The 20,129-nt window shown below is 42.1% G+C and overlaps 1 protein-coding gene across 1 annotated transcript; it reads right to left on the bottom strand.

Annotated features, from left to right (window-relative positions):
• Positions 1 to 5,415: 5,415 nt before the first annotated feature.
• LOC123661177 (potassium voltage-gated channel protein eag-like) lies at positions 5,416 to 19,435 on the bottom strand. The gene is made up of 14 exons (XM_045596163.1): positions 19,357 to 19,435; positions 17,675 to 17,795; positions 17,482 to 17,594; positions 15,671 to 15,802; positions 15,382 to 15,491; positions 13,957 to 14,352; positions 13,231 to 13,654; positions 11,907 to 12,106; positions 11,563 to 11,815; positions 11,281 to 11,492; positions 10,772 to 11,197; positions 10,048 to 10,329; positions 8,548 to 8,781; positions 5,416 to 5,526 (listed from the first exon to the last, which is right to left on the bottom strand). Exons 1-14 carry the CDS (start codon positions 19,433 to 19,435, stop codon positions 5,416 to 5,418), a joined length of 3,093 nt encoding a protein of 1,030 aa, XP_045452119.1.
• Between the last annotated feature and the right edge of the window lie 694 nt (positions 19,436 to 20,129).

The raw sequence follows: 20,129 nt of genomic DNA, 5'->3' as shown, positions 1-20,129 counted from the left end.
TCATGTGTGTTACAATTTGTAATATTTAATTATAAAGAAATCAAGTAAATTATTAGAATGTTTTTATATTTAGTTTCTCAACCACCGGCCTTATAATGTACAAGCCGTTTATTATTTCCTTTGTCAAACAAACTATCGACAGAACAGTAATCTTATTAGCAGTAACTTTTAGATAGGTACTTACATTTATTTATTTATTTCATTTGGACAAACAGTAGTTGCTACATTATAATTTTCACATAAAAACTATAGGTACTACAATTAAGCTTAAATGCGCAACATTTTAAGTTGTCACAACATGCACAAAAAACAAACATTAAACAAATATACACAAACAGCTGCATTGCTAAAAACTTTTGAAACCTCTGTACTGTGGTACAGCACAGCAGAAAATATCCTGCTCAAACGTCTGGAGCCGCCCGACTGGGGAACTTTCTCGACCTTGCAGACGATCACAGCGAAATAATACTGCTTTCAAGCAGTATTGTGTTCCTAGTGGCGAGTAAGGTGATCAGAACTCCCAGGGGGGATTCGATGTAGGGTGGGCAACGCTTTTGCGATGCTTCTGGTGTTGCAAACGTCTCTGTATCAAACTACGGTGATCGCTTACCAACAGGTGTGCCGTACGTTATCATCAGGGGCGTAGCTACCGCCGTATCAGTCGAATCAATGATACGGGGCTCCCTAATCTACAGGGACCCCTTGTGTAAGCAAAAATTAGTAAAATGTTAATCAATCATAATCATTCATCATCAATCCACAATGTCACTTAATCTCGTGCTTTCTGAGAAAAAATTATTAGCATTGCATCCAGTTTTCCGGAGTAATAAAGATTGCTTTCTATTCTTGACCCTGTCAGATACAACCGCAACAGCTAAACAAGTCTTTTAAAACAAACTGATAAAAAATTACCTAAAGACTTCGACGGAGCAGGAACTCGTCACTATTAATACGTAGGAAGACTTGTCATTATTATCTATTCTAGGAGGAAGTATCAAAATCAAAAACAGCTTTATTCAAATAGGCTCCAAGAGCACTTTCGAATCGTCATTTTACAAATTAAAATTTTTAAAAATAAATTATTATGAGATATCCGTAGTTTAGTACCATGATAAGGAATCCAGGATCTGATAATGGGAGCCTAGAGAAATCGAGGGAAACTCTTGAAAATCCGCAATAACTTTTTACTGGGTGTACCGATTTTGATAATTCTTCTTTTGTTGGAAAGAAGATATTCCTAGTTTAGTACCATGATAAGGAAACCAGGATCTGATGATGTGTTCCGAGAAAAATCGAGGGAAACTCTTGAAAATCCGCAATAACTGTTTACTGGGTGTACCGATTTTAATAATTTTTAATTTAATCGAAAGCTGATATTTGTCATGTAGTCACATATAAATTTTATTGAGATCTGATAACTACTTTTTGAGTAATCTTTGATAACGCGCAGTTACTTGAGTATTTTTTCGTCGATCTACGTTGTATTACTGGTCGATGTAATTGAAGTCGGTTTTTTTTTCGTTTGTGAGCAAACACAATTATTTAATAAAAATTTTAAATTTATGTTGAGACAATTCCAAAATCGTTTGTGGGATTTTATTATACATGCGAATACCACAACCCGGAAAGGAAACGTTTACGTTGCGCAGTCGGAAACTTGGAGTTACAATTTTGTTATTCCTTCTCGTGTTTACAATGCAATTATTACTATTTATTTCAAAACAATGAATATTTTGGTGAATATACATAATATTGTTATAAATATACTGCGACGCAATTGTTAATATGTCTACCTTTCGGAAAACATCCCGTAGGGAGACTCGAACTCCAAGAGTAAATGCCGCTAATAGCCCTTTTTTGCAAGATAAATATAGTCTCTATATCTGCAGCATTACCGCACAGTAACAGGCCGTCGATGTATTAACATAGCACTATGGAAATAGCTAAAATATATTAAGCGTGCAGTTGAAACGTCGGTCAGTTGTCGTACTTTTCTAACTGCGAATGCTGCGGAGCTGAGTCTACCATTCAAGGATGACAAATGGGAATTCCACTGAAGTTTTCAGTCCAAATGTATCCTTAAAAAAAGTGTAGTATCATTAACAATAAGCCTCTCGTTATTTATTATAAAATTATAATTTGGATGCTTAACATTAGGTAACGAAAACACAACGTACTTGGTTTTTTTGGCGTTCAAAACCATCTTGTTTATTTTAAACCAGTCTTGAATTGCGACAAAGAAGTGTTAACGTCATCATAATTTACTTTTTTCCTGTCCACTTTAAATATTAGAGAAGTGTCATCATAGTGTCATCTGCAAATAGCACTATATCACAAATTTATTTAACGTAAAATGGCAGATCATTTATATATATTTAAAAAATTGACCTAGAATAACTTATTATCATAAATATTTATTTTAATTTAATGAAAGTATTTTTGTTTCTTTAGTGAGAAATCTTTACCCTTCGTCTGGGCCCCCCAACTAATTTCGATACATGGTATGCTACGCCACTGCTTATCATGCCGACCCACTTGTAAAAAAATCTTAGATTACTTATTCATTCAGTATCTGCATAAGAATGTATTTGTTTGTGAATGTGTTTATTATACCTATTATGGATTTTCTCTAATTACCTACTACTTTATGGTATAGGTACTTGTACTTTTGTATTAAAACTATAGCGATTCTCTTGGTAAAGGCGTCCCTTCACACTTTCCCTAAGAAACTGCAGGCCCGTAGGATGACTCAAAGGGAGATCGGTTGTTCATTCCGCAGCGCTGGAAACCTTACACGACTTAGGTACTAATATTTGGCACCAAACTTTCAATTATACGCACTAACTGTAGGAAAGAGAATGTGAAGAGCTCGATCTGCCACGTTGCTTTACTCCAGGTTGGCGAATACAGGTACGTGTCTTGTGAAACAAATTGTTTCGCAACGTTAGCCCTGAGCACGATACACAGAAGATTTGCGTCAAAGCAGTTGCGGATTTAAAAATTTGTAGCCAGTAGGCTATTCAATTTCTGCCGCCCCTACTGACCTCGAGACCTCGATACCCTATTTTCTGGAAGAAGTACAGAAAGGCGCGGACATGGGTATCTACGGACCCCGTAGTAGGGCAACGTGTGTGCACTTTGCCCACCCTGAGCTGAAGCTATTAACAGAATTTTTAGATTTATGATTTAAATTTTAGATTAATCAAAACGTCCGCAAGATATTGTTGAAATAGTATACGAAGAGATAGTGAAGATAAATAAAAGAGGATTTTCAATTTTTTACTATGTAGGTACCTCTATATTTATTGAGCTTTTACACATTTTTTGTAATTTTTTACACTTGCTATTACTCCAGCCTTTATTTAAATTCTGGATACGCCTATGGGAGCGGATTGGAAACCTTTTTTTTAATACTTGTTACATTCCCATTAATTTTCTGGTTGTAGGTATAATAAGTATAATATCGTTTCAAAAATAAAATTTTGGGCAAAATGTCGCCCTAGGCTTCAGACTACTCAGTCTACTGGTAAATCCGTCACTGGTAGGTCACTGAGAGTATTCAACAACGGCGGTCACGGATTTGATTACCTGTCTTGGCGGATATTTATACTATAAAAACATGTTTGTTCATATGTAGGTAGATAGGCAAATTAGTCGCCGCACTGACACACGTAGTTATCTTGTTGATGTTGTTAGGCTTTGAAATTATCCACTGCACACTGTTTATAAAATTAGAAAATAAATGAAGAACTACAACTAGCTTCCCGTCTATATTTAATTAAATAATACCTGTAGAGATGATAAAGCCGCGAACCTTCCATATATAGAGGAAGAGGAAGTAAGACGTTACAGGCAGATTTAGTTCAATGTAAATAAACGCTTTGCACACACACCCAGTAGGAGGTAGAACCTGTGTCGGAACTTCAGAAACACACACAGCACAACCACAAATACCCAGACCACGAGAAACGTTTGTATGGTCGTTATAAAAAAATTTCATGTCGTTTTCATTTAAATACAAAATACTTCATCAATTTTGAAATTATATATAAAGGAGATGCCCGAGTGTGTTGAGTGGCTGGCACTGGCTTACTCGTGTTTATGTATGGCATGAGGCATCACTCACATGGTTCCATTTCATCGCTAACACTTTGACATAGGTTTCCATAGCTACACATTTTTCGTCATGTTCACTTCGGTTATTTCTGCATAGATATTGAATAAATAAAACAATTTGCTATTCGATTGTCATGTCGATATATTTCTCATTAAAAAGACAATAGGAGCAGCGGCTTAGCGTGGGACCGAGGTCCGCCTACAGCCATACGTTAGGTTCGTTAGTTGCGATCGGTCGCCGGTGCGCTCGGAGCAGCGCCGCGCTGCCTCGGTTCGATAGACTTTAAAAACATTAACAACAAATAAACAACGGGCGCCGGGACGGTGCTGTCGGCTGTCCTGACTCGCGGCGCGCGACCGTCAAGCTGGCGGGAGCCCGCGGCGGGCCCACTTCCACCCACGCGGGAGGTTTCGCGTTAGGTGTAGTTGCGCCGTTTCACTTAGATATGTATTATTACGAATGAGTCTAGTTATAAATGTAAATCTATAGAAATAAACTCCTTATAGGATAACAAGGCGACTTCGATCGATAGAAATCCAAAATATATAGTGTGTTCGTCTACTCGATCGCTGATACGTAAAAATACAATCGACAATTTATACATTCTACTAATTAACTCGTGTTCGAAGCGTACTCATAAAAATATGAAGATTTAAAATCTGCAATAATTTATGTATACATTGCGTAATCGTAAGAAAATACTTGGTCGTTTGTGTGATCATGTTAAGTCGTAGTGAAATAAATCGTGAAAGAGTATCGCTTCATCATTTAGAAATATTACATTAGTGTATACAATTTATTTATATATTTTTACAAACTCCCTAAGTACAAACTATATATCGATTATCGTATTGCTATACAACAGTGCAGGCGGCGGACGCCGCTCGCCGCTCGAAGCGTGTCGCAGCGTGAGCGTGCAGTACGAGACGCCGCGCCGGACCGGACCGGTCCGGCGGCGGCCGGGGCCGGCGGTGGGCGTGGCTGCGGCGAGTGAGCGGCAGTACTCAAACATTCTTATCGTTTAATAAATTGTAGAATAAAGCGTTTCGAAAAAAATTTACACGGCTGCGCCACGTACTCGAATACAGAGTCGTCAGTCAGTCAGTCAGTCCGACCGGCCGTCGAACGTTTAGTCGTCGACTTCGCGGCGGGAGCTACTCAAATAGAGACCCGACACGACCGCCACCGCTCGGCGGCCCCGGGGACGTCGGCGACGCGTTACAGAAACCTTAAGCCTAGGGCGCGGGCGGGCGGCCGGCGGGGGCGCGCTACAGCGGCGCGCCGCCCGCCGCCGCGCGCTACACGAAGTCGCGCCGGCGCGCCGCCGCGCCCGCCGGGCTGGGCGGCGCCGGCGCCTCGCCCGGCGTCGTGGGCGTCGGCACCTGCGGGGCGGCGCCTTTGCTTCGGGCCTGCAAGTGGATTCATTGCATTCTAAGTATTGAGTAATCTTCTACATTTACTCAAAAAAACTACACGTCCGAATACATTTGCGCACAAACTTCCGAATATCCCATATTTCCGATCTATCAGTTTGGTATAGGCTGTTTGGAAATTACCACCACAATTCCTAAGAAATGCCCTCAATTTAGTCTTACGTCCCTATAACTAATTACGACAAACATAATACCTATTATTTTTTAATATTTAATAGATTATTTTACAATACTCTAAAATTAGCACATTTAAACACATTCGTGGTCTCTATCATGTGTGTATGAGTTATTGAATACATTTGTTTTAGTTGTTTACTACTAGTTGTATTGAAGCTGAGTGACGCAGAATTTTTATTTCTTTGCATTACGGGTCTTTGTGGCTTTCGTAGGTAATGTTATTATTCTTACAATGTGCAATTGTTTTTGCATATAAATAATAAATAACTGTGCTTGTATTCTTCCTCGGTAAATGCGCTATCCAAAACAAAAAGAATTTTCCAATTCGGACCAGTAGCTACTGAGATTAGCACGCATTTTTGTTAAATTCCACGCGGACGAAGTCGCAGCCACAGCTCGTTAAGTTAGCAGAAACAATGTGATCTAAATGCTATTTTGGTCGTAGATATTTACTCGTATCACCCCACCCAACAATTAATTATTACATCACTCTCACTCATACGTGGATCTCTACAACCAAATCTGGAAGTTCAACCATCTTGTCTGCTTATTCTTTATCATTGAGGATTTAATAGTTCTTAGATCCATGCTCATGTTCTGTCACAGAAATTATTTACTACTCCTACGAATAGCTATTGAATGTACATCACTGACCTAGAGGTCAGTGATGTACATGGTGATTGATTTAGTAGCCCGTGATTCGGAGCTGATCAAATTTGATATTTTTTTTACTTCCACCCTACCTGTATTTAATGCTGCCTACCTCAAATTCAACTCTAGCTACAGCCCTGTATGATGGAGATAAGCCTCGTGCTATCGTGGTTAAGTTCCGTGAGGTCTCGCTCAGAAATAAAATATGGTATTCTAAAAAAGTCCTAAAGGGCACAGGAATCACTCTGTCGGAGTTCTTGATCAAAAGCTAGTAAGAAAAATAGTAAGGCGCCAGGTTTGAGACCGAAAAGAACCGTTAAAAAGTAATTACTTTCGCATACGAGAATGTATGCAGTTAATACTTCGTTTTTATTTACATCAGCCTACCTCACGGTAAACTTACTTTTATTTCTACAATCAACTCGGATTCTGTACTACCTACATTTAAATATCATTTATTAAAGTTAAAACTTATAATATAACTACCGCGCTTTGCATTTTAAATTTGTAACGTAATAAACATCAAATTTACGCGTTAGGAATATTATCACTGACAATTGTCAACAAAACACTTATAGTTTTAATAGGTGGGTATTTCTTCTTCTTCTTCTTTTATTTTTGGCAAGGTGGGTATTTGTTGAATACTAAAACTTGACGTTTAGCGTTTTGATTTTGCGTGTTAATATTATTTTAATATATATTATAATTTTTTTAGTTCTTAAGTATCTTATTGTTATCTTGTTTTATTAATAATAATCATTGTTACCTATGTTTCATAAAGCCGCTTTGATTCTTTTGTCTACGATATTTTGAGGGTGCGAGGAACGGGGTGTAAAGTTCGTCATCAACCATCGCAAAGGGAGTATCCTCTAACCAGACGGATATTGAGTCTGGTTGGTACTAAACCCTAGCCTGCCTGTGACCAATGACCGTAGGTAGGGGTAGTTGCGGAGTTGCTATTTATTTAAGACCATACATTCCTTTCGCCTTACTTGGCGCATCACCGCAGCCAACTCCTGCTGATACGATTGAACATCTTTTAATTGAAGTCACATTATCCAACACATAAATTTTCTTAGGTGTTTTCTACAGCCCTTCTCTCCACATCGACTATTTTTCTTCCTTTTGAATGCCTTCTAGATAAGTTCATTCCAATTTACACCACGCCACACATATGTGTGTGTGTGTGTGTGTGTGTGTGTGTATGTGTGTGTGTATGTGTATATATGTATGTTGTGTAATATTAAACGTGTTCTTATATTATTGTTACGTACGTGTATATTTATACCTATAGGAATATTTAATAGTTTATTATACATAATTTATTTTTACTATTTGTATCTTATTCTGTTTTATGTACGTTTATTATACATCACCTAATTATTTCTTTTCTTTCTCTTAATCCTAACCCTAAGATTGCCTAGAAGAAGTCGCTACCTAATCTTAAAGGTCGCCTCATTGTGCATTATACTTTTTACTTTACAATTCTGTATTAAATTACTCTATGGGTGTACAATAAATAATAAAATAAAATTAAATATATTTAAGTAGCTTGATATATTTTCCTTAGTTTACACAAAATTAATTTCTCAAAGCACGCATGAATATTAATTACTGACCTTACTCTACATTTTTAAAATCTAAAATACGCCGTTATGTGAATATTGTGGGTATATCTTGTCGATTCGAAACCTTTATTTAAATACGTTCTTTGATTTGAGAACAGAGTTTACAGTATCGACGGATGAACATTAAATATTTGACAGTTACGAAGCCCATGCACATTTTGTATTGGAATTTTCCAACTCTCAATTTGCGTTCAACAAAGAAGTTTTACTTCAAAAGAGTAACAAAAATCGGTACACCCAGTAAAATAATGAGTAACACAAAAACTCTCCCTTTCAATTCTCTTCTTATAAAAAAAAAGTATCGTTTCAATTTTATAAAGATCATCAAACACACAACAAATTTACGTTGTGTGTGTGATGATCTTTACAAAACGTCGTGTTTCATTGTATTGTATATATTTACGTTGCTGAAGTGTTCTAGAAATCGTTCAGAGGCGAAACTTATATGATAAGTAAATACAATCATAATTAAAAAGTGAAATCCGAAACCACTACTCATAAGATGTGGTAAATACGCAATCGGGCGTGTGAATCGACTGACCTTGGTGCGTCGTTTCCTCGCGAGCGCGGCAGAGTCGCTCCTGTCGGCGCGCTCCCCGCGCTCCGACCTCTCGAGGCGCTCGCTCCGGTCGGAGCGCTCCGTCCGGTCGCAACGCTCCGTCCGCTCGGAGCGCTCCGTCCGCTCGGAGCGCTCCGCAGCGTCGGGCGCGGTGTCGCTGGGGTCGGCACCGAGGCGCGCCGCCAGCATGGTCAGAAGTTCTTCTACTCGACCCAACTGTTTGTACAAACGGCAACACTAACAAGTTGAGTGATCACTCACTAGCGTCCGTCCGCGATAGCTTTATGTACATGTTCATTTCATTAATATTTTAAATGTAAAGATTTTGAGCAACCTGTCGTTTGGGAGATTTAATACTGACATTGACGGGAAGTTGAATTGACTATCATTGATTTGTACAACTGTAATGATATTTGAGATTTTAATATGGTTGTTGGTGAGTTTTTCGAATAATTACTTTGTAATACTAGATTAATGTAGAATTTTAATATGATAAATGATTATAATATTATATATATGTTCTGTATAATTTAGTATTTTGATAGATTAAATAATGACATTAAAAGGAATTTGTGTTGATTATTGTTAATTTAAACAACTATAATACCATTAAATAATTTCATATTATTAATGAAGTGCTTATTGGGAAATTTTTTACTTTGTCGGGAGTCGGGAGGCTAAACGAAAATTCGGCAGAATCCCGCCGAATCCCGACCATCTGGAAACCCTAACTCGCTGTGGAAGCAAATTAACCATCTTCTCTTGACTATAATTCGGAAGTTTTATATTTGGTCGAAGCCCTTGAACATATGATTTTACTCAATTTGTATTTAAAAAATATTATATTACTAGTACCTACCTAATAATTCCTCGTAATTCCTTCCGAGTGCGAGAGATTTCAACAAAACTCCTCGAAAAGATGTGTTGATACAGGATTTATTTATATTTATACATAATCTTTTATAAGGATTCCACTGTTTCTCCTGCATATTTAATTGTTCATAGATTTTTTAAGGTAACAAGACGTAAATAGCATTACACGCGTCGTTCCTCGTAAGACACGCCAGAATTAAGTTAATTCCATTTCAAGGCCTCCGCGATGTTCAGGTAACAGAAGGTACGACCGGTATGACCGATTTTGTTAAATCGAAAGCCGAAGCTTGCCTTTTTAATTGATGGTCCCATTTAAATTTGATCGACACACGATGATTACTTTTGAGTAATATTTGATAACGCGTATTTACTTGACTGTTTTTTCGTGTACCTACGAGTATATGGTACTTGTCGATGTAATTGAAGTTGTTTTTTTTTGTCGTTTACGAAGAAACACAATTATGTAGTCATTAGTTACAATTAATTTATTGTAGGTAACGTAGTAAAATGATGGAAATAGAAAATTATTCTCCGTGCTATGCTTACAGTTTACTTTTCGGGTTTGCGGAAGATTTAAGTGATCGTTAGTTTACTCGTGACCCTACCAACCTTTTGTTGAAGTCGCTGAACTTCGTTACGCACGTCGCGACGTAGCTCCGCCAGCGCGGCGTCGTGAGGCGAGGGCGCGGAGGGGGCGGGCGGCGCGGGCGCGGGCGCAGGGGCCTGAGTGGGGGCGGGGGTGGGGGTGACGGCAGGGGCGGGGGCGGGCGCCGGCGCGGCCGCGGGCGCGGCTGTCGGCGTCGTTTTCCGCTCGTCAGTTTCTTCATCGATGGGTTCGCGCCGCGCAGCCGCTCCTAGCACGCTGCTGGCTCGTCCTCGTCCAAATGCAGTCTGTAACATTATTATATAAAACTACATGTAAGAACAGAAATTGTGAAAAATTGAGATTCAATTAACAAAGACCAAAATCGCCACAAAGTGTCGATTTCGACAAACTGAATGTGGTGTGAGTACAGACTGATCTGGTCGATGGCACCAGTGACGTCGGAGTTCATTCTTACACTTGTTACTGATTACGGACTCGCATAGAGTAACTTTCGTCCGAGCACTCCGACGTATTTGGTGTACGCTTAGCAAATGTAAATAGAAATCTCCGTAGAAACCCGAACTCGATAAGATTTTTTTATCAAAAGAGAACACTCTCACAGATACATAGAGTGAAATTGAATATGAGGCAACTGGCTATTCACTTTTATTTTTGAATTTTTGGGTGAGTTCCCGGCAGACATCGAGCCCGGTCTACACAGAGCAGCCTGTAGCTGACGCGGCGCACCTTGAGCGAGAGCGCGGGCGCGGGCTCGGGCGGCGCGCGGTCGCGGGCGCTGAGCGAGCGCGCGAAGGCGCGCGGCGCGTCGGCCGCGTCCAGCGAGCCGCCCGCCAGCAGGCGGCCCCACTTGCCGCGCTCGTCGCCGCCCGCCGCGCCCGCCCCGCCCGCCGCGCCGCCCGCCCGCGAGCCGAACGAGAACGAGTGGCGCGCGGGCGAGCCGCAGGGCCCGTCGGCGGCGGCGCCGTCGCCGCGCTCGGCGTCCGGCGCGGCGGGCGCGGCGGGGGCGGGGCGCGCGGCGGGCGCGGCGGCCACGCTGCGCTCGCGGCGGAAGCGCGAGAAGATCTTGCGCACGAGGTGGTCCTGCGCCTGCTCCAGCTGCGGCTCGCGCTTGCGCCGCTCCATCAGCTCGCGCTCGCGCCGCACGTCCGCCACCTGCGGTCGGGTGCGGGTTATGTGGAGGGGAAAGCGTGCCGACTTGCGGACGAGAATCGAGGACGGCATGCGAGATCGCTAACCTTTCGAAATATTAGACGATGGCGCAGGTTGTAAGTCAGGGTGAGGTTTCTGGCGAAACTGTTCGCGAACGCCTGATAGAAGTCGAGGACTTCGAGGAGGCGGTCGCGTTTGATGGTGTGCAAGTCGCAGTACGTGAGCGCGCGGACGTTCGCCGCGGACTGGCCGACCGCGCTGTCCTTCCAGAAGGAGTCGCCGAATACGTCACCTTTGCCTGCCTCGAAATATTTGGTGTTAGCGAGATGACGACTTTGAACGTGACGACAGTGTGTACCGGCGTTTACCGAGTATCGCCACGACCTCGTCGTCCTGAATGACTTCGAGACTGCCGGTGACGATGAAGCAGAGGGAGTCGATGGACTCGCCGGTGTGGTACAGCAGGTCGCCGGGCGCCGAGTGCGACATGTGGAAGTGCATGGCGAGCGCGCGCAGGCAGCCGTCCGAAGCCAGACGGAAAGCCGGGTGCTCGTTAAAAACTTTACGATTCAGATGTACGCAGATGTCGGCTTTCATGTCTTTCGGACAATAATTCAGGACCTGTTTATTGTAAAAATAGAAATACATTAGTATTATACGACTACGTGTCACTTTCGCAATACTTTTTTTTCATTTGAAAACAATCTCCCACCTTATCCGTGTCGAGCCCCTTGGTCATGGCCCAGGTGGAGACCACGTAGTCCATGACGCGCTCGCTGAGAGCCTTAGGAACCTCGTGCAGCTTCATGAACTCGCGCACGTTGTTGAGCATGTCGTGATACTTAGCGGTCGCCGAGGTCATTTGCTGGATGATCGTGGTTACGTGTCCGAATATTGTCGCGTAAAGCAGCGCTGTTAACATTACAAGGCTAAAGAGTTAATAATCCGCTGCTGACGTGCTGTATTCGTTAGCAGATTATTTTTGATTTCTTAAGTTGATCCGCAAGCGATTTGGACTTCTCAATGAATTTGTTTTGACCAAATATTGTTGTACTTTTGTTCTACATATTTAATTGAGTACACGTTGTTTCGGTACCAATCATTTTATAGTTTTACGTCATTGACGTTCAGCTCACCACATACGTTGTGTTGCAATAGTAAAGTACAGTAATGTATAGACTCTTCCAAGCAAAATCAAATATACTTAAGTCTAGGCAACCACTAATAAAACTAAAAATGTAAATGTTCTATAAGGTTGCTAATATAAAAAGACAAAATTTTATTTCATAAGTAGCATATAAAATATATATTATAGCTTTATGCTAACGACACTATCACAACACCATATATATTTGAAAAGACTTACGTGTATAGCACAGGTGTCTACGTATACGTGCTAAGTATGAAAGACTAGTCACGCATCGGTATCTTTACTATCCTGCAATGCAACCATGAACGCCTCGCGTCACCCCTAGCTTCAAACTCATAAACTAGCTCTAATCTTCAGAAATCCCTTAACATAACTTCCATTTGTTAATTAAATTTATTGGGACTCTGAGTGACCGAGCTCAGGGCAGTGTTGCCCTCCCACAGCGACGCTTCGTGGGCCTGCACAAAGGATTCAACGGGACGGGGTGTTTTAGGTAGATAATCGTAACAATAAAATTATCGGAAAACATAAAAACAAAAATAATTTAATCAATAAATAATACATGACTCAAGTAAAAAAGAAACCGAATTCGTTTAAAGGATCAAGAAACGTCGCAAGTAATTTCTACTGTAGCACACTGCAAAATATACTTTTCACTTTACATCAATTCCACTTAGCAAAGTGACGAGAATAAAATTATACAAAATGATAAATGACGATAGCGACAAATAAAGAGGGGAAGTGACAGGAAAAGTGTCAGGTGGTTGTATGTGGAGCGGTGGAGCAGGGGGGGGGAGGTTCAGGGCGCGGCCTCCGACGCAGTCGCGGCGCAGCGCTGTGCGGAGGTCGCGCCGTGCTCCGGCTAATAAGAGAAGAATTCCGGCACCTGCAACTATCATCATGCAGATGGTGAAGATCTTCTCGTTATCGGTCTCGGCGGCGACGTTGCCGAAGCCCACGGAGGTCATGCAGGTCATAGTGAAGTAGAGCGCGGTGACGTACATGGTCTTGCGCGACGGCCCGTTGACGAGCTCGGGCCCGTCGGACTCGTTGGACCACACGTACGAGTACGGGCTCTGCGTGACGTTGGCAAGCTTCCAGAGCCACGAGTACTGCAGGCCGGAGTCGGCGTCGGAGCGGCCGATGCTGTACCACACGCAGGCCAGCCAGTGCGCCACCAGCATGTAGAAGCACAGCAGCAGGATGAGCATGGCGGCGCCGTACTCCAAGTAGCGGTCCAGCTTGCGCACCACGCGGCCCAGGCGCAGCAGCCGCACCACCTTCAGCGCGCTGAACAGACTGCCTATGCCCTACACGCCGACACCACCACACGCGTTTAGTATGTCACCCGCCCTTGTTCGTGGCTTCGTGATACCGAGTCGGTTATATTATATTACAAATGGTAACCCGCTGGGTTGCAAAACAATTATCTAGTTCAGCAAAATATTGAATGCCTCTAGTGCTAGAGGAAAACAAACGAAAATTAATAACCGTACTACAATACGATTCTTGTCTATAATGATGTTCGCAATATGCTAACATTTTTAAAAGGGGTGAAACTAAGGCAATTATGAAACCACTCATAGACCCACTAAAGAGATAACACACTCACGTCTTCGTCGTGGTCGAACGCGTTGAAGACGTCGTAGGGCAGGCACGAGAGCAGGTCGATGAGAAACCACGACTTGAAGTAGTTCTTGCGGATGACTTTCGGGTCGCTGACGACCTCACCGCCGGGTCCGACGAATGTCGTGTGGAAGTTAAGTACGATGTCTATAAAAAATACGACGTCGACGATAGAGTCTATCACAAGAAGGGACACGTCCTCGCTGGTCTTGTTCTTGAAGGCGACGTTGTACGGGACCATGATGGCGGTGTAGAACGTGAGGCAGAGGATGATCCAGTCCCAGATGGCTTTGAAGGCGCAGTAGTGCAGCAGAATGTGCGGCGGCGTCTTCGGCGCCTCCTGGCGGTACTGCGGTAGCACGTCGCCCGACAGCGACATCACCTGCCGCCGGAGAACGAATTCTTATAGAAAAACCTCGGCATCACGTAGTCGAGAGACGAGCATAAAGCATAATATCTTGGAATTTACTCACTTTTATTGATTTATTACATTAGGAGTAGTGATGGAACTTTTAGCTAATAAGTGCCCGTGCCAGTGCTCTATCTACAAAATTAAAATGTTTCGAGAGTGACAGAGCTTTTGCAGAGTGCACTATGATTTAAATTGAGTGAAAAGGTGCGCCGAAAACTTTTTATGATGTTGCATTTGATTAAATACCATAATACAGAGACGACAGAACTGATGACAACAGATGTCGTTAGAACACAAACTACCTGTGCTGTCTTACGAAGTCTTGCCAAAAATCAGACGGTTAAGATTAGCAGTGCTGCAGTAAATAAGTGCTGATAATAAAAAGATTGTACAAACTGTGAAGTTATGCCGAGTATCAACAAATGAAATTGATATTTAAACCGATTTAAAAAAAAAGAAGGAGGTTTACAATTCGATCCTTTTTACGTGTTCTCATTACTAACCTAACTGGAAATACTGATTTTGATGATTATTTTTTTACTTCAAAAGCGGGTAGTAAGCTTCAGTAGCGGGCGGTAGTCGTATCGTCCGTCACATTTAAATATGAGCGAGATTCTTCGAGTAAGTAATTTTTGAATTATCTCTATTAATGTATATTATTGTACATTACTTATCATCATCGTACTATGTTTGTCAAAGACGATTTTTTTTTCTTTGAGAACACAAAATTATTAATTGTTGTTTTGTATTTAAGTCGCATTCTTTCATTATATTATCATTATATTATACCTAACATGCTTTAAAATACATTTTTAAGACTACTTCCACCGAAGTCGCCCAAACGGTGACCGGACCGGGATAAGAGAGCTAAGTTTCAGCTGAGTCGAGTCGGACGAGCTAGCGATCAAGCGAGAGTCCGGTGACCGCGGGCGGCGCGGCGAGCTCTAGCGCTAGTGACAAGAGAGCGTGCGTGTTTACATGGTGTGCGGCGGTACTGACATGCGCGAGCTGGCTCTGGCGCGCCGGCTCCTTGAGCGCCGGCAGCGCCGACACCAGCACCGAGCGCGAGCGCGTCACGCTGCGCGCCAGCTTGGCGAACTTCGACAGACCTGTCACACAGGCGGGCGTTACGGCTGCTACTCGTGTTACAATATTTCTTGTTTCTCGTATGCTTCTAAGTACAACGTCCTTTCTAGAAAGCGTAATGGACGCAATACGCACGGAAACGTAACATTGCCATGAAGTTAGTAAATGTATAGAGGAAGAGCGATCGCGTTGGATTACTTGCCTCCCTTGGGGTCGTCGGCGTCGATGGGCTGCTTGAGCGCGGTGATGTCGCGGAAGGTGAGCAGGAACAGCACGACCAGCTCGCGCTCGTTGCGGATGGGCGCCACGTGCACCAGCAGCCACAGCGGCGTGCCTGCAGCGCGAGCCGTCTGAGCCGTGGGAGCCGACCGCCGCCGCGGCGGCGAGGCGGCTTGGACCGCGAATTGACAATATTTTACAGTGGAAATTTAAATTTATGCGTCAGCATCGTTCAATTACACTAATTGTGAGTCCCTTGAGCCTTCACTTATATACGAGTATCAATTACATTCACGGACGCGGGTGCATACTCGTTATTTTCGTTATGTTGTGGTATTACTATTTTATTGACGATGTGTTGACGAAGTGGTAACAGCGACTGGACGCGCTAGCGGATGTAGGTTCGATCCCCGCAAATGATGATAGATGTTATGCTTTATAGGGTATAAAGATCTTTCAGCGCTTGTGTTTCTATAGCGTGCGTTTTTTCTGACTCCGAAGATTTTTTTTTGCTGGGCCGTTGAGTGTGCAGCGCTTAATTATTATTTATTATTGAACGATATAAGTATGTGTAAGATATTTAAAATTATTATTAATCAACCAGTGCTCTAAAATGTAGCGATAAACAAAATTCTCGCCGAGAACTATAAAATGTCTGTAAATTATGAGTTGCCTTTTTCATCCTTGTTCACTTGAACAAAGTAATAGGTCACAGGGGGCTCACAGGAGGAAGCAGAAACGATGAAGCCATAAATGACAACTAATCTGTTAGATAAAGTGAAAACGAACACCCAAGTGCATGTAGTGTAAGTGGTGACAGTTAAAACTAGTCACATTCAGAGTTCAGTTTGTGGCGTCAGTTTTGGTACTATAATGTTAACGGGTAGATTTTATAAAAAAAATAATCAAAAAAGGCAGCAACATCCGAGTTGAATTTTTAGCAGGGACTCATTTTGTTATTCGTAGCATTCGTGTATCAATAACTCGCGGCCGTAACGAGTAGTTAGGGAGGAGCACAAATTAGACCCCGTGTTCCGCACCCGGTTCCGGGCCCGCGCGCCCGGACCTTCTTCGGCCGTCCGACGACCACATTCGTGTGGACACATAAGTAGGTCACTCGTCAAATTATATAATTGTGTTAATTATAAACGACAAACTAAACAACACTGCTCACGTGTACATACATATCGAATAGTATAGACTTACAGTTACTTGCAGTTGGTACATACAGCTTGTTGTACCTTCAGTACGCCTCCTCCTTCACTTCACGAACGATTAAGTGTAAGACCGATCTTCAAGTGTCTAAGTCAATAGTTCTCCCGTCTAACGTCAATCACGTATACATATAATATAAGTGCAGCCGAGTGAGTTTTTTATAATATATATTTAAGGAGTAATAATGATATGCGTCAATATAAAAGCACAGGAAGCTAAAACAAGAACTTTTATAATTTTTCTGTCTATCAGTATGTTGTTCATACATAATTGACATTGGGTGCGGATTTCACTTCTGTTTCATGACGTCGAAATCATTTTTAACCGCCTTTGCCTCTATTGTGAATAGTGTATTATTGTTTGTTTAGTAAAATTATAAGCTATAATACATCAAGCTGTAGCTCACATAAGCTCAGATTTCTAACGGGCAATTGAGTGACAGCGCGCGGTTCAGATATAATGTATGAGTAACTGAGTATACAGTATACAAGAAATAACTTAAAAGGCCCATCTGAGACAGGCGTGTCCTGCGTGTGAGTGCGGGAGCGTGTTCGCAGTGTCGGTGTGGCGGACACGTACGGTTCTTCTTGTAGAGCAGGATCTCGAACTGGTCGGCGAGGTGGTGGTCGAGCGCGCGGTCCACGCGCTCCACCGCCTCCTTCTCCGTCAGCTCGCCGTACATCCACGTGCAGCTGCACACGCCGACACGACACGCGTTACACTTTGACACACATTGACACACCCGACAGCAGTCTCACAACGCGCAACGCACCGGCACGACTTCTGCATGACCTCGGCGCGGTTGTAGCCGCTCATCTTGCAGAACGTCTCGTTGCAGTACACGATGGGGTAGTCCACGATCTGCGCGTTGGCCAGCAAGAAACTGCTGTCTGCTGTTGAGATTAATTCTTTATTAGCATTATCGAGGCTCGTCGTTACAAATATCTCCAAGATATAGCAATGTGGTATTCTTGTAAATAAAATTAAATATAAATTTAATTTAAGTATATGATCTCAAAAAAACTGAAACGAAATAATTGTGTTTGCTCGCAAACGAAAAAAAACCGACTTCAATTACATCGACGAGTGATACAACGTAGATCGACGAAAAAATAGTCAAGTAACTGCGCGTTATCAAAGATTACTCAAAAAGTAGTTATCAGATCTCAATAAAATTTATATGTGACCACATGACAAACATCAGCTTTCGATTAAATTAAAAATTATTAAAATCGGTACACCCAGTAAAAAGTTATTGCGGATTTTCAAGAATTTCCCTCGATTCCTCTGGGATCCTATCATCAGATCCTGGTTTCCTTATCATGGTACTAAACTTAGGATATCTACTTTCCAACAAAAAAAGAATTATCAAAATCGGTACATCCAGTAGAAAGTTATGCGGTATAATACAACGTAGGTCGACGAAAATCGCGTCAAGTAAAAACGCATTATTAGATATAGCTCAAAAAGTAGTTGTTAGATCTCAAATAAATTTAAATGGGACCAATTGGCACACGCCACCTTTCGATTAAAAGAAAATTTGTCGAAATCGCCCCACCCAGTCAAAAGTTCTGATGTAACATACATAAAAAAAAAAAAAAAAAAAAAAAAATACAGTCGAATTGAGAACCTCCTCCTTTTTTGGAAGTCGGTTAAAAAATATATTTAATCCGATCAAAATGTTAGCAACAACAAAATTAGAAAACTCAAGTATGAAAAAAAATACAATTTAGATGGGAAGACTTAACGAATTAAAAATTAAAATGAAAGTAAAAATTCTCTTAGCAATCCCGAAACAGCGCGGAGCAAATTGCATGTAAATATTTAATTATGAAAACGCTATTGAGTGTTACACAACCGTGGCGAGGCGACTCCGTGAAAACTTTTTGAATAAGTTTGACACGTAAACATAACCAATCTACTGTAGCTAACTAAGCGCTACACGGTCAGGGGCCGACTATTATGGCATATGTAAGGTACATTACTATATGAATAAAATGATAATCCATCTTTTTTTGTTTGTTAAACAAATTCGCTTTTATTATTATTAGATTCATTTCAGATTTTTTTTTAAATAATGTAAGAAAATCTTTCTTGAGGAGTAAGCTTAAGTCGCCTGCACACCACAGGGTATAATGTGTACCTCTATTTTACCAAAACATCAAATGTCAGATGAAATCAGAAAAGACAAATAAAATATTTAGATGACGTTCTTGTTGAAAGGGCATAGGAAAATACGTGGAAGAGAGAGGGGGGGATTTTGTTAAGGTAGGTCCCAAATATCACAGCTAAATAACACTGCTGTGAAGTATGTTGTGGTGGTGAGTCAAGTTAGCCAGAGCTTCTGGGGAGGGTTAGGGATAAGATCGATCACGGGCTACGGTAACAGCTTACCATCGGGCGGTTCGTATGCTTGTTTGCCACCCTTACAGTTTAAAAAAGAGAAGTACTGACGCTGCGATGAGGAGCGGCGGATGATGTTCTCGAGGAAGGTGTTCTGCGGGGCCACCAGCCCCCGCCGGCCGCCCGGCATGCCGCGCGAGTGCCGCGCGTGTGCCGCGTGTGCGTCACGTGTGCGTCACGTGTACGTCACGAGCGCGTCCGCCGCGCCAGCACGCGCGCGCCACACGCTCTGCAACAAGCGCGCGCTCGATGCACTCTCCGCGTTCCTCTACACTTCGCCCCAGTTACTGACGACGATATAATTTAATATACACGACACTATTCCAACTCGACTAAATAAATTGGATTTGTTGTGCAGCAATAATATTCGCAGTTTAAAACAGATTATTGAAATAAACAAAGCGTCTTATTTCTTTCTCTAATTATTCCCATTACAATTATTCAAGTAAAATTATAAGTATAATTTCATTCAGATAGGTCAGAGATACCTCTAATTTTGATAAGTCGCCGATAAACCATATAGTTAAATGAAATTTTAGCAAAAGCATACAATTTGACGTACCTCCATTGTTATGAACTCTGCGTGTGGAACCGACGCAGCGAGCCACTCAACAGGATGATTTACTAAAACGCCTCACCTTACGACTTGTTCGATGATGAAGGGAATGCAACGCGGCCGACCATCCGCTCCGTCAGCTCGACGCACTCACTCGCCACTGGCTTAATTAATTCGTGTCCACGTTTACTGTCTATTAGTGCCTATTGAAAAATACTTATGCTACTTTGAATCGCTGGTAAAGTTAACTCTTTGCTGCTGCTGCTGG

The sequence above is a fragment of the Melitaea cinxia genome, chromosome 16 (assembly GCF_905220565.1).
Source record: "Melitaea cinxia chromosome 16, ilMelCinx1.1, whole genome shotgun sequence".
Lineage (NCBI taxonomy): Eukaryota > Metazoa > Arthropoda > Insecta > Lepidoptera > Nymphalidae > Melitaea > Melitaea cinxia.
Note: the sequence above shows the minus strand (reverse complement) of the source record. Positions and strands in the feature narration are given on the sequence as shown.

What these genes read in the sequence shown, in the direction of transcription:
- LOC123661177 (XM_045596163.1), bottom strand. Translation starts at nt 19,435, where the DNA reads ATGCCGGGCGGCCGGCGGGGGCTGGTGGCCCCGCAGAACACCTTCCTC. An exon ending in GTCATGCAGAAGTCGTGCCG is followed by an intron (nt 17,595 to 17,674) that starts GTGCGTTGCGCG and finishes CGGCGTGTGCAG; the next exon opens with CTGCACGTGGATGTACGGCG. An exon ending in CGCCGACGACCCCAAGGGAG is followed by an intron (nt 15,492 to 15,670) that starts GCAAGTAATCCA and finishes CCTGTGTGACAG; the next exon opens with GTCTGTCGAAGTTCGCCAAG.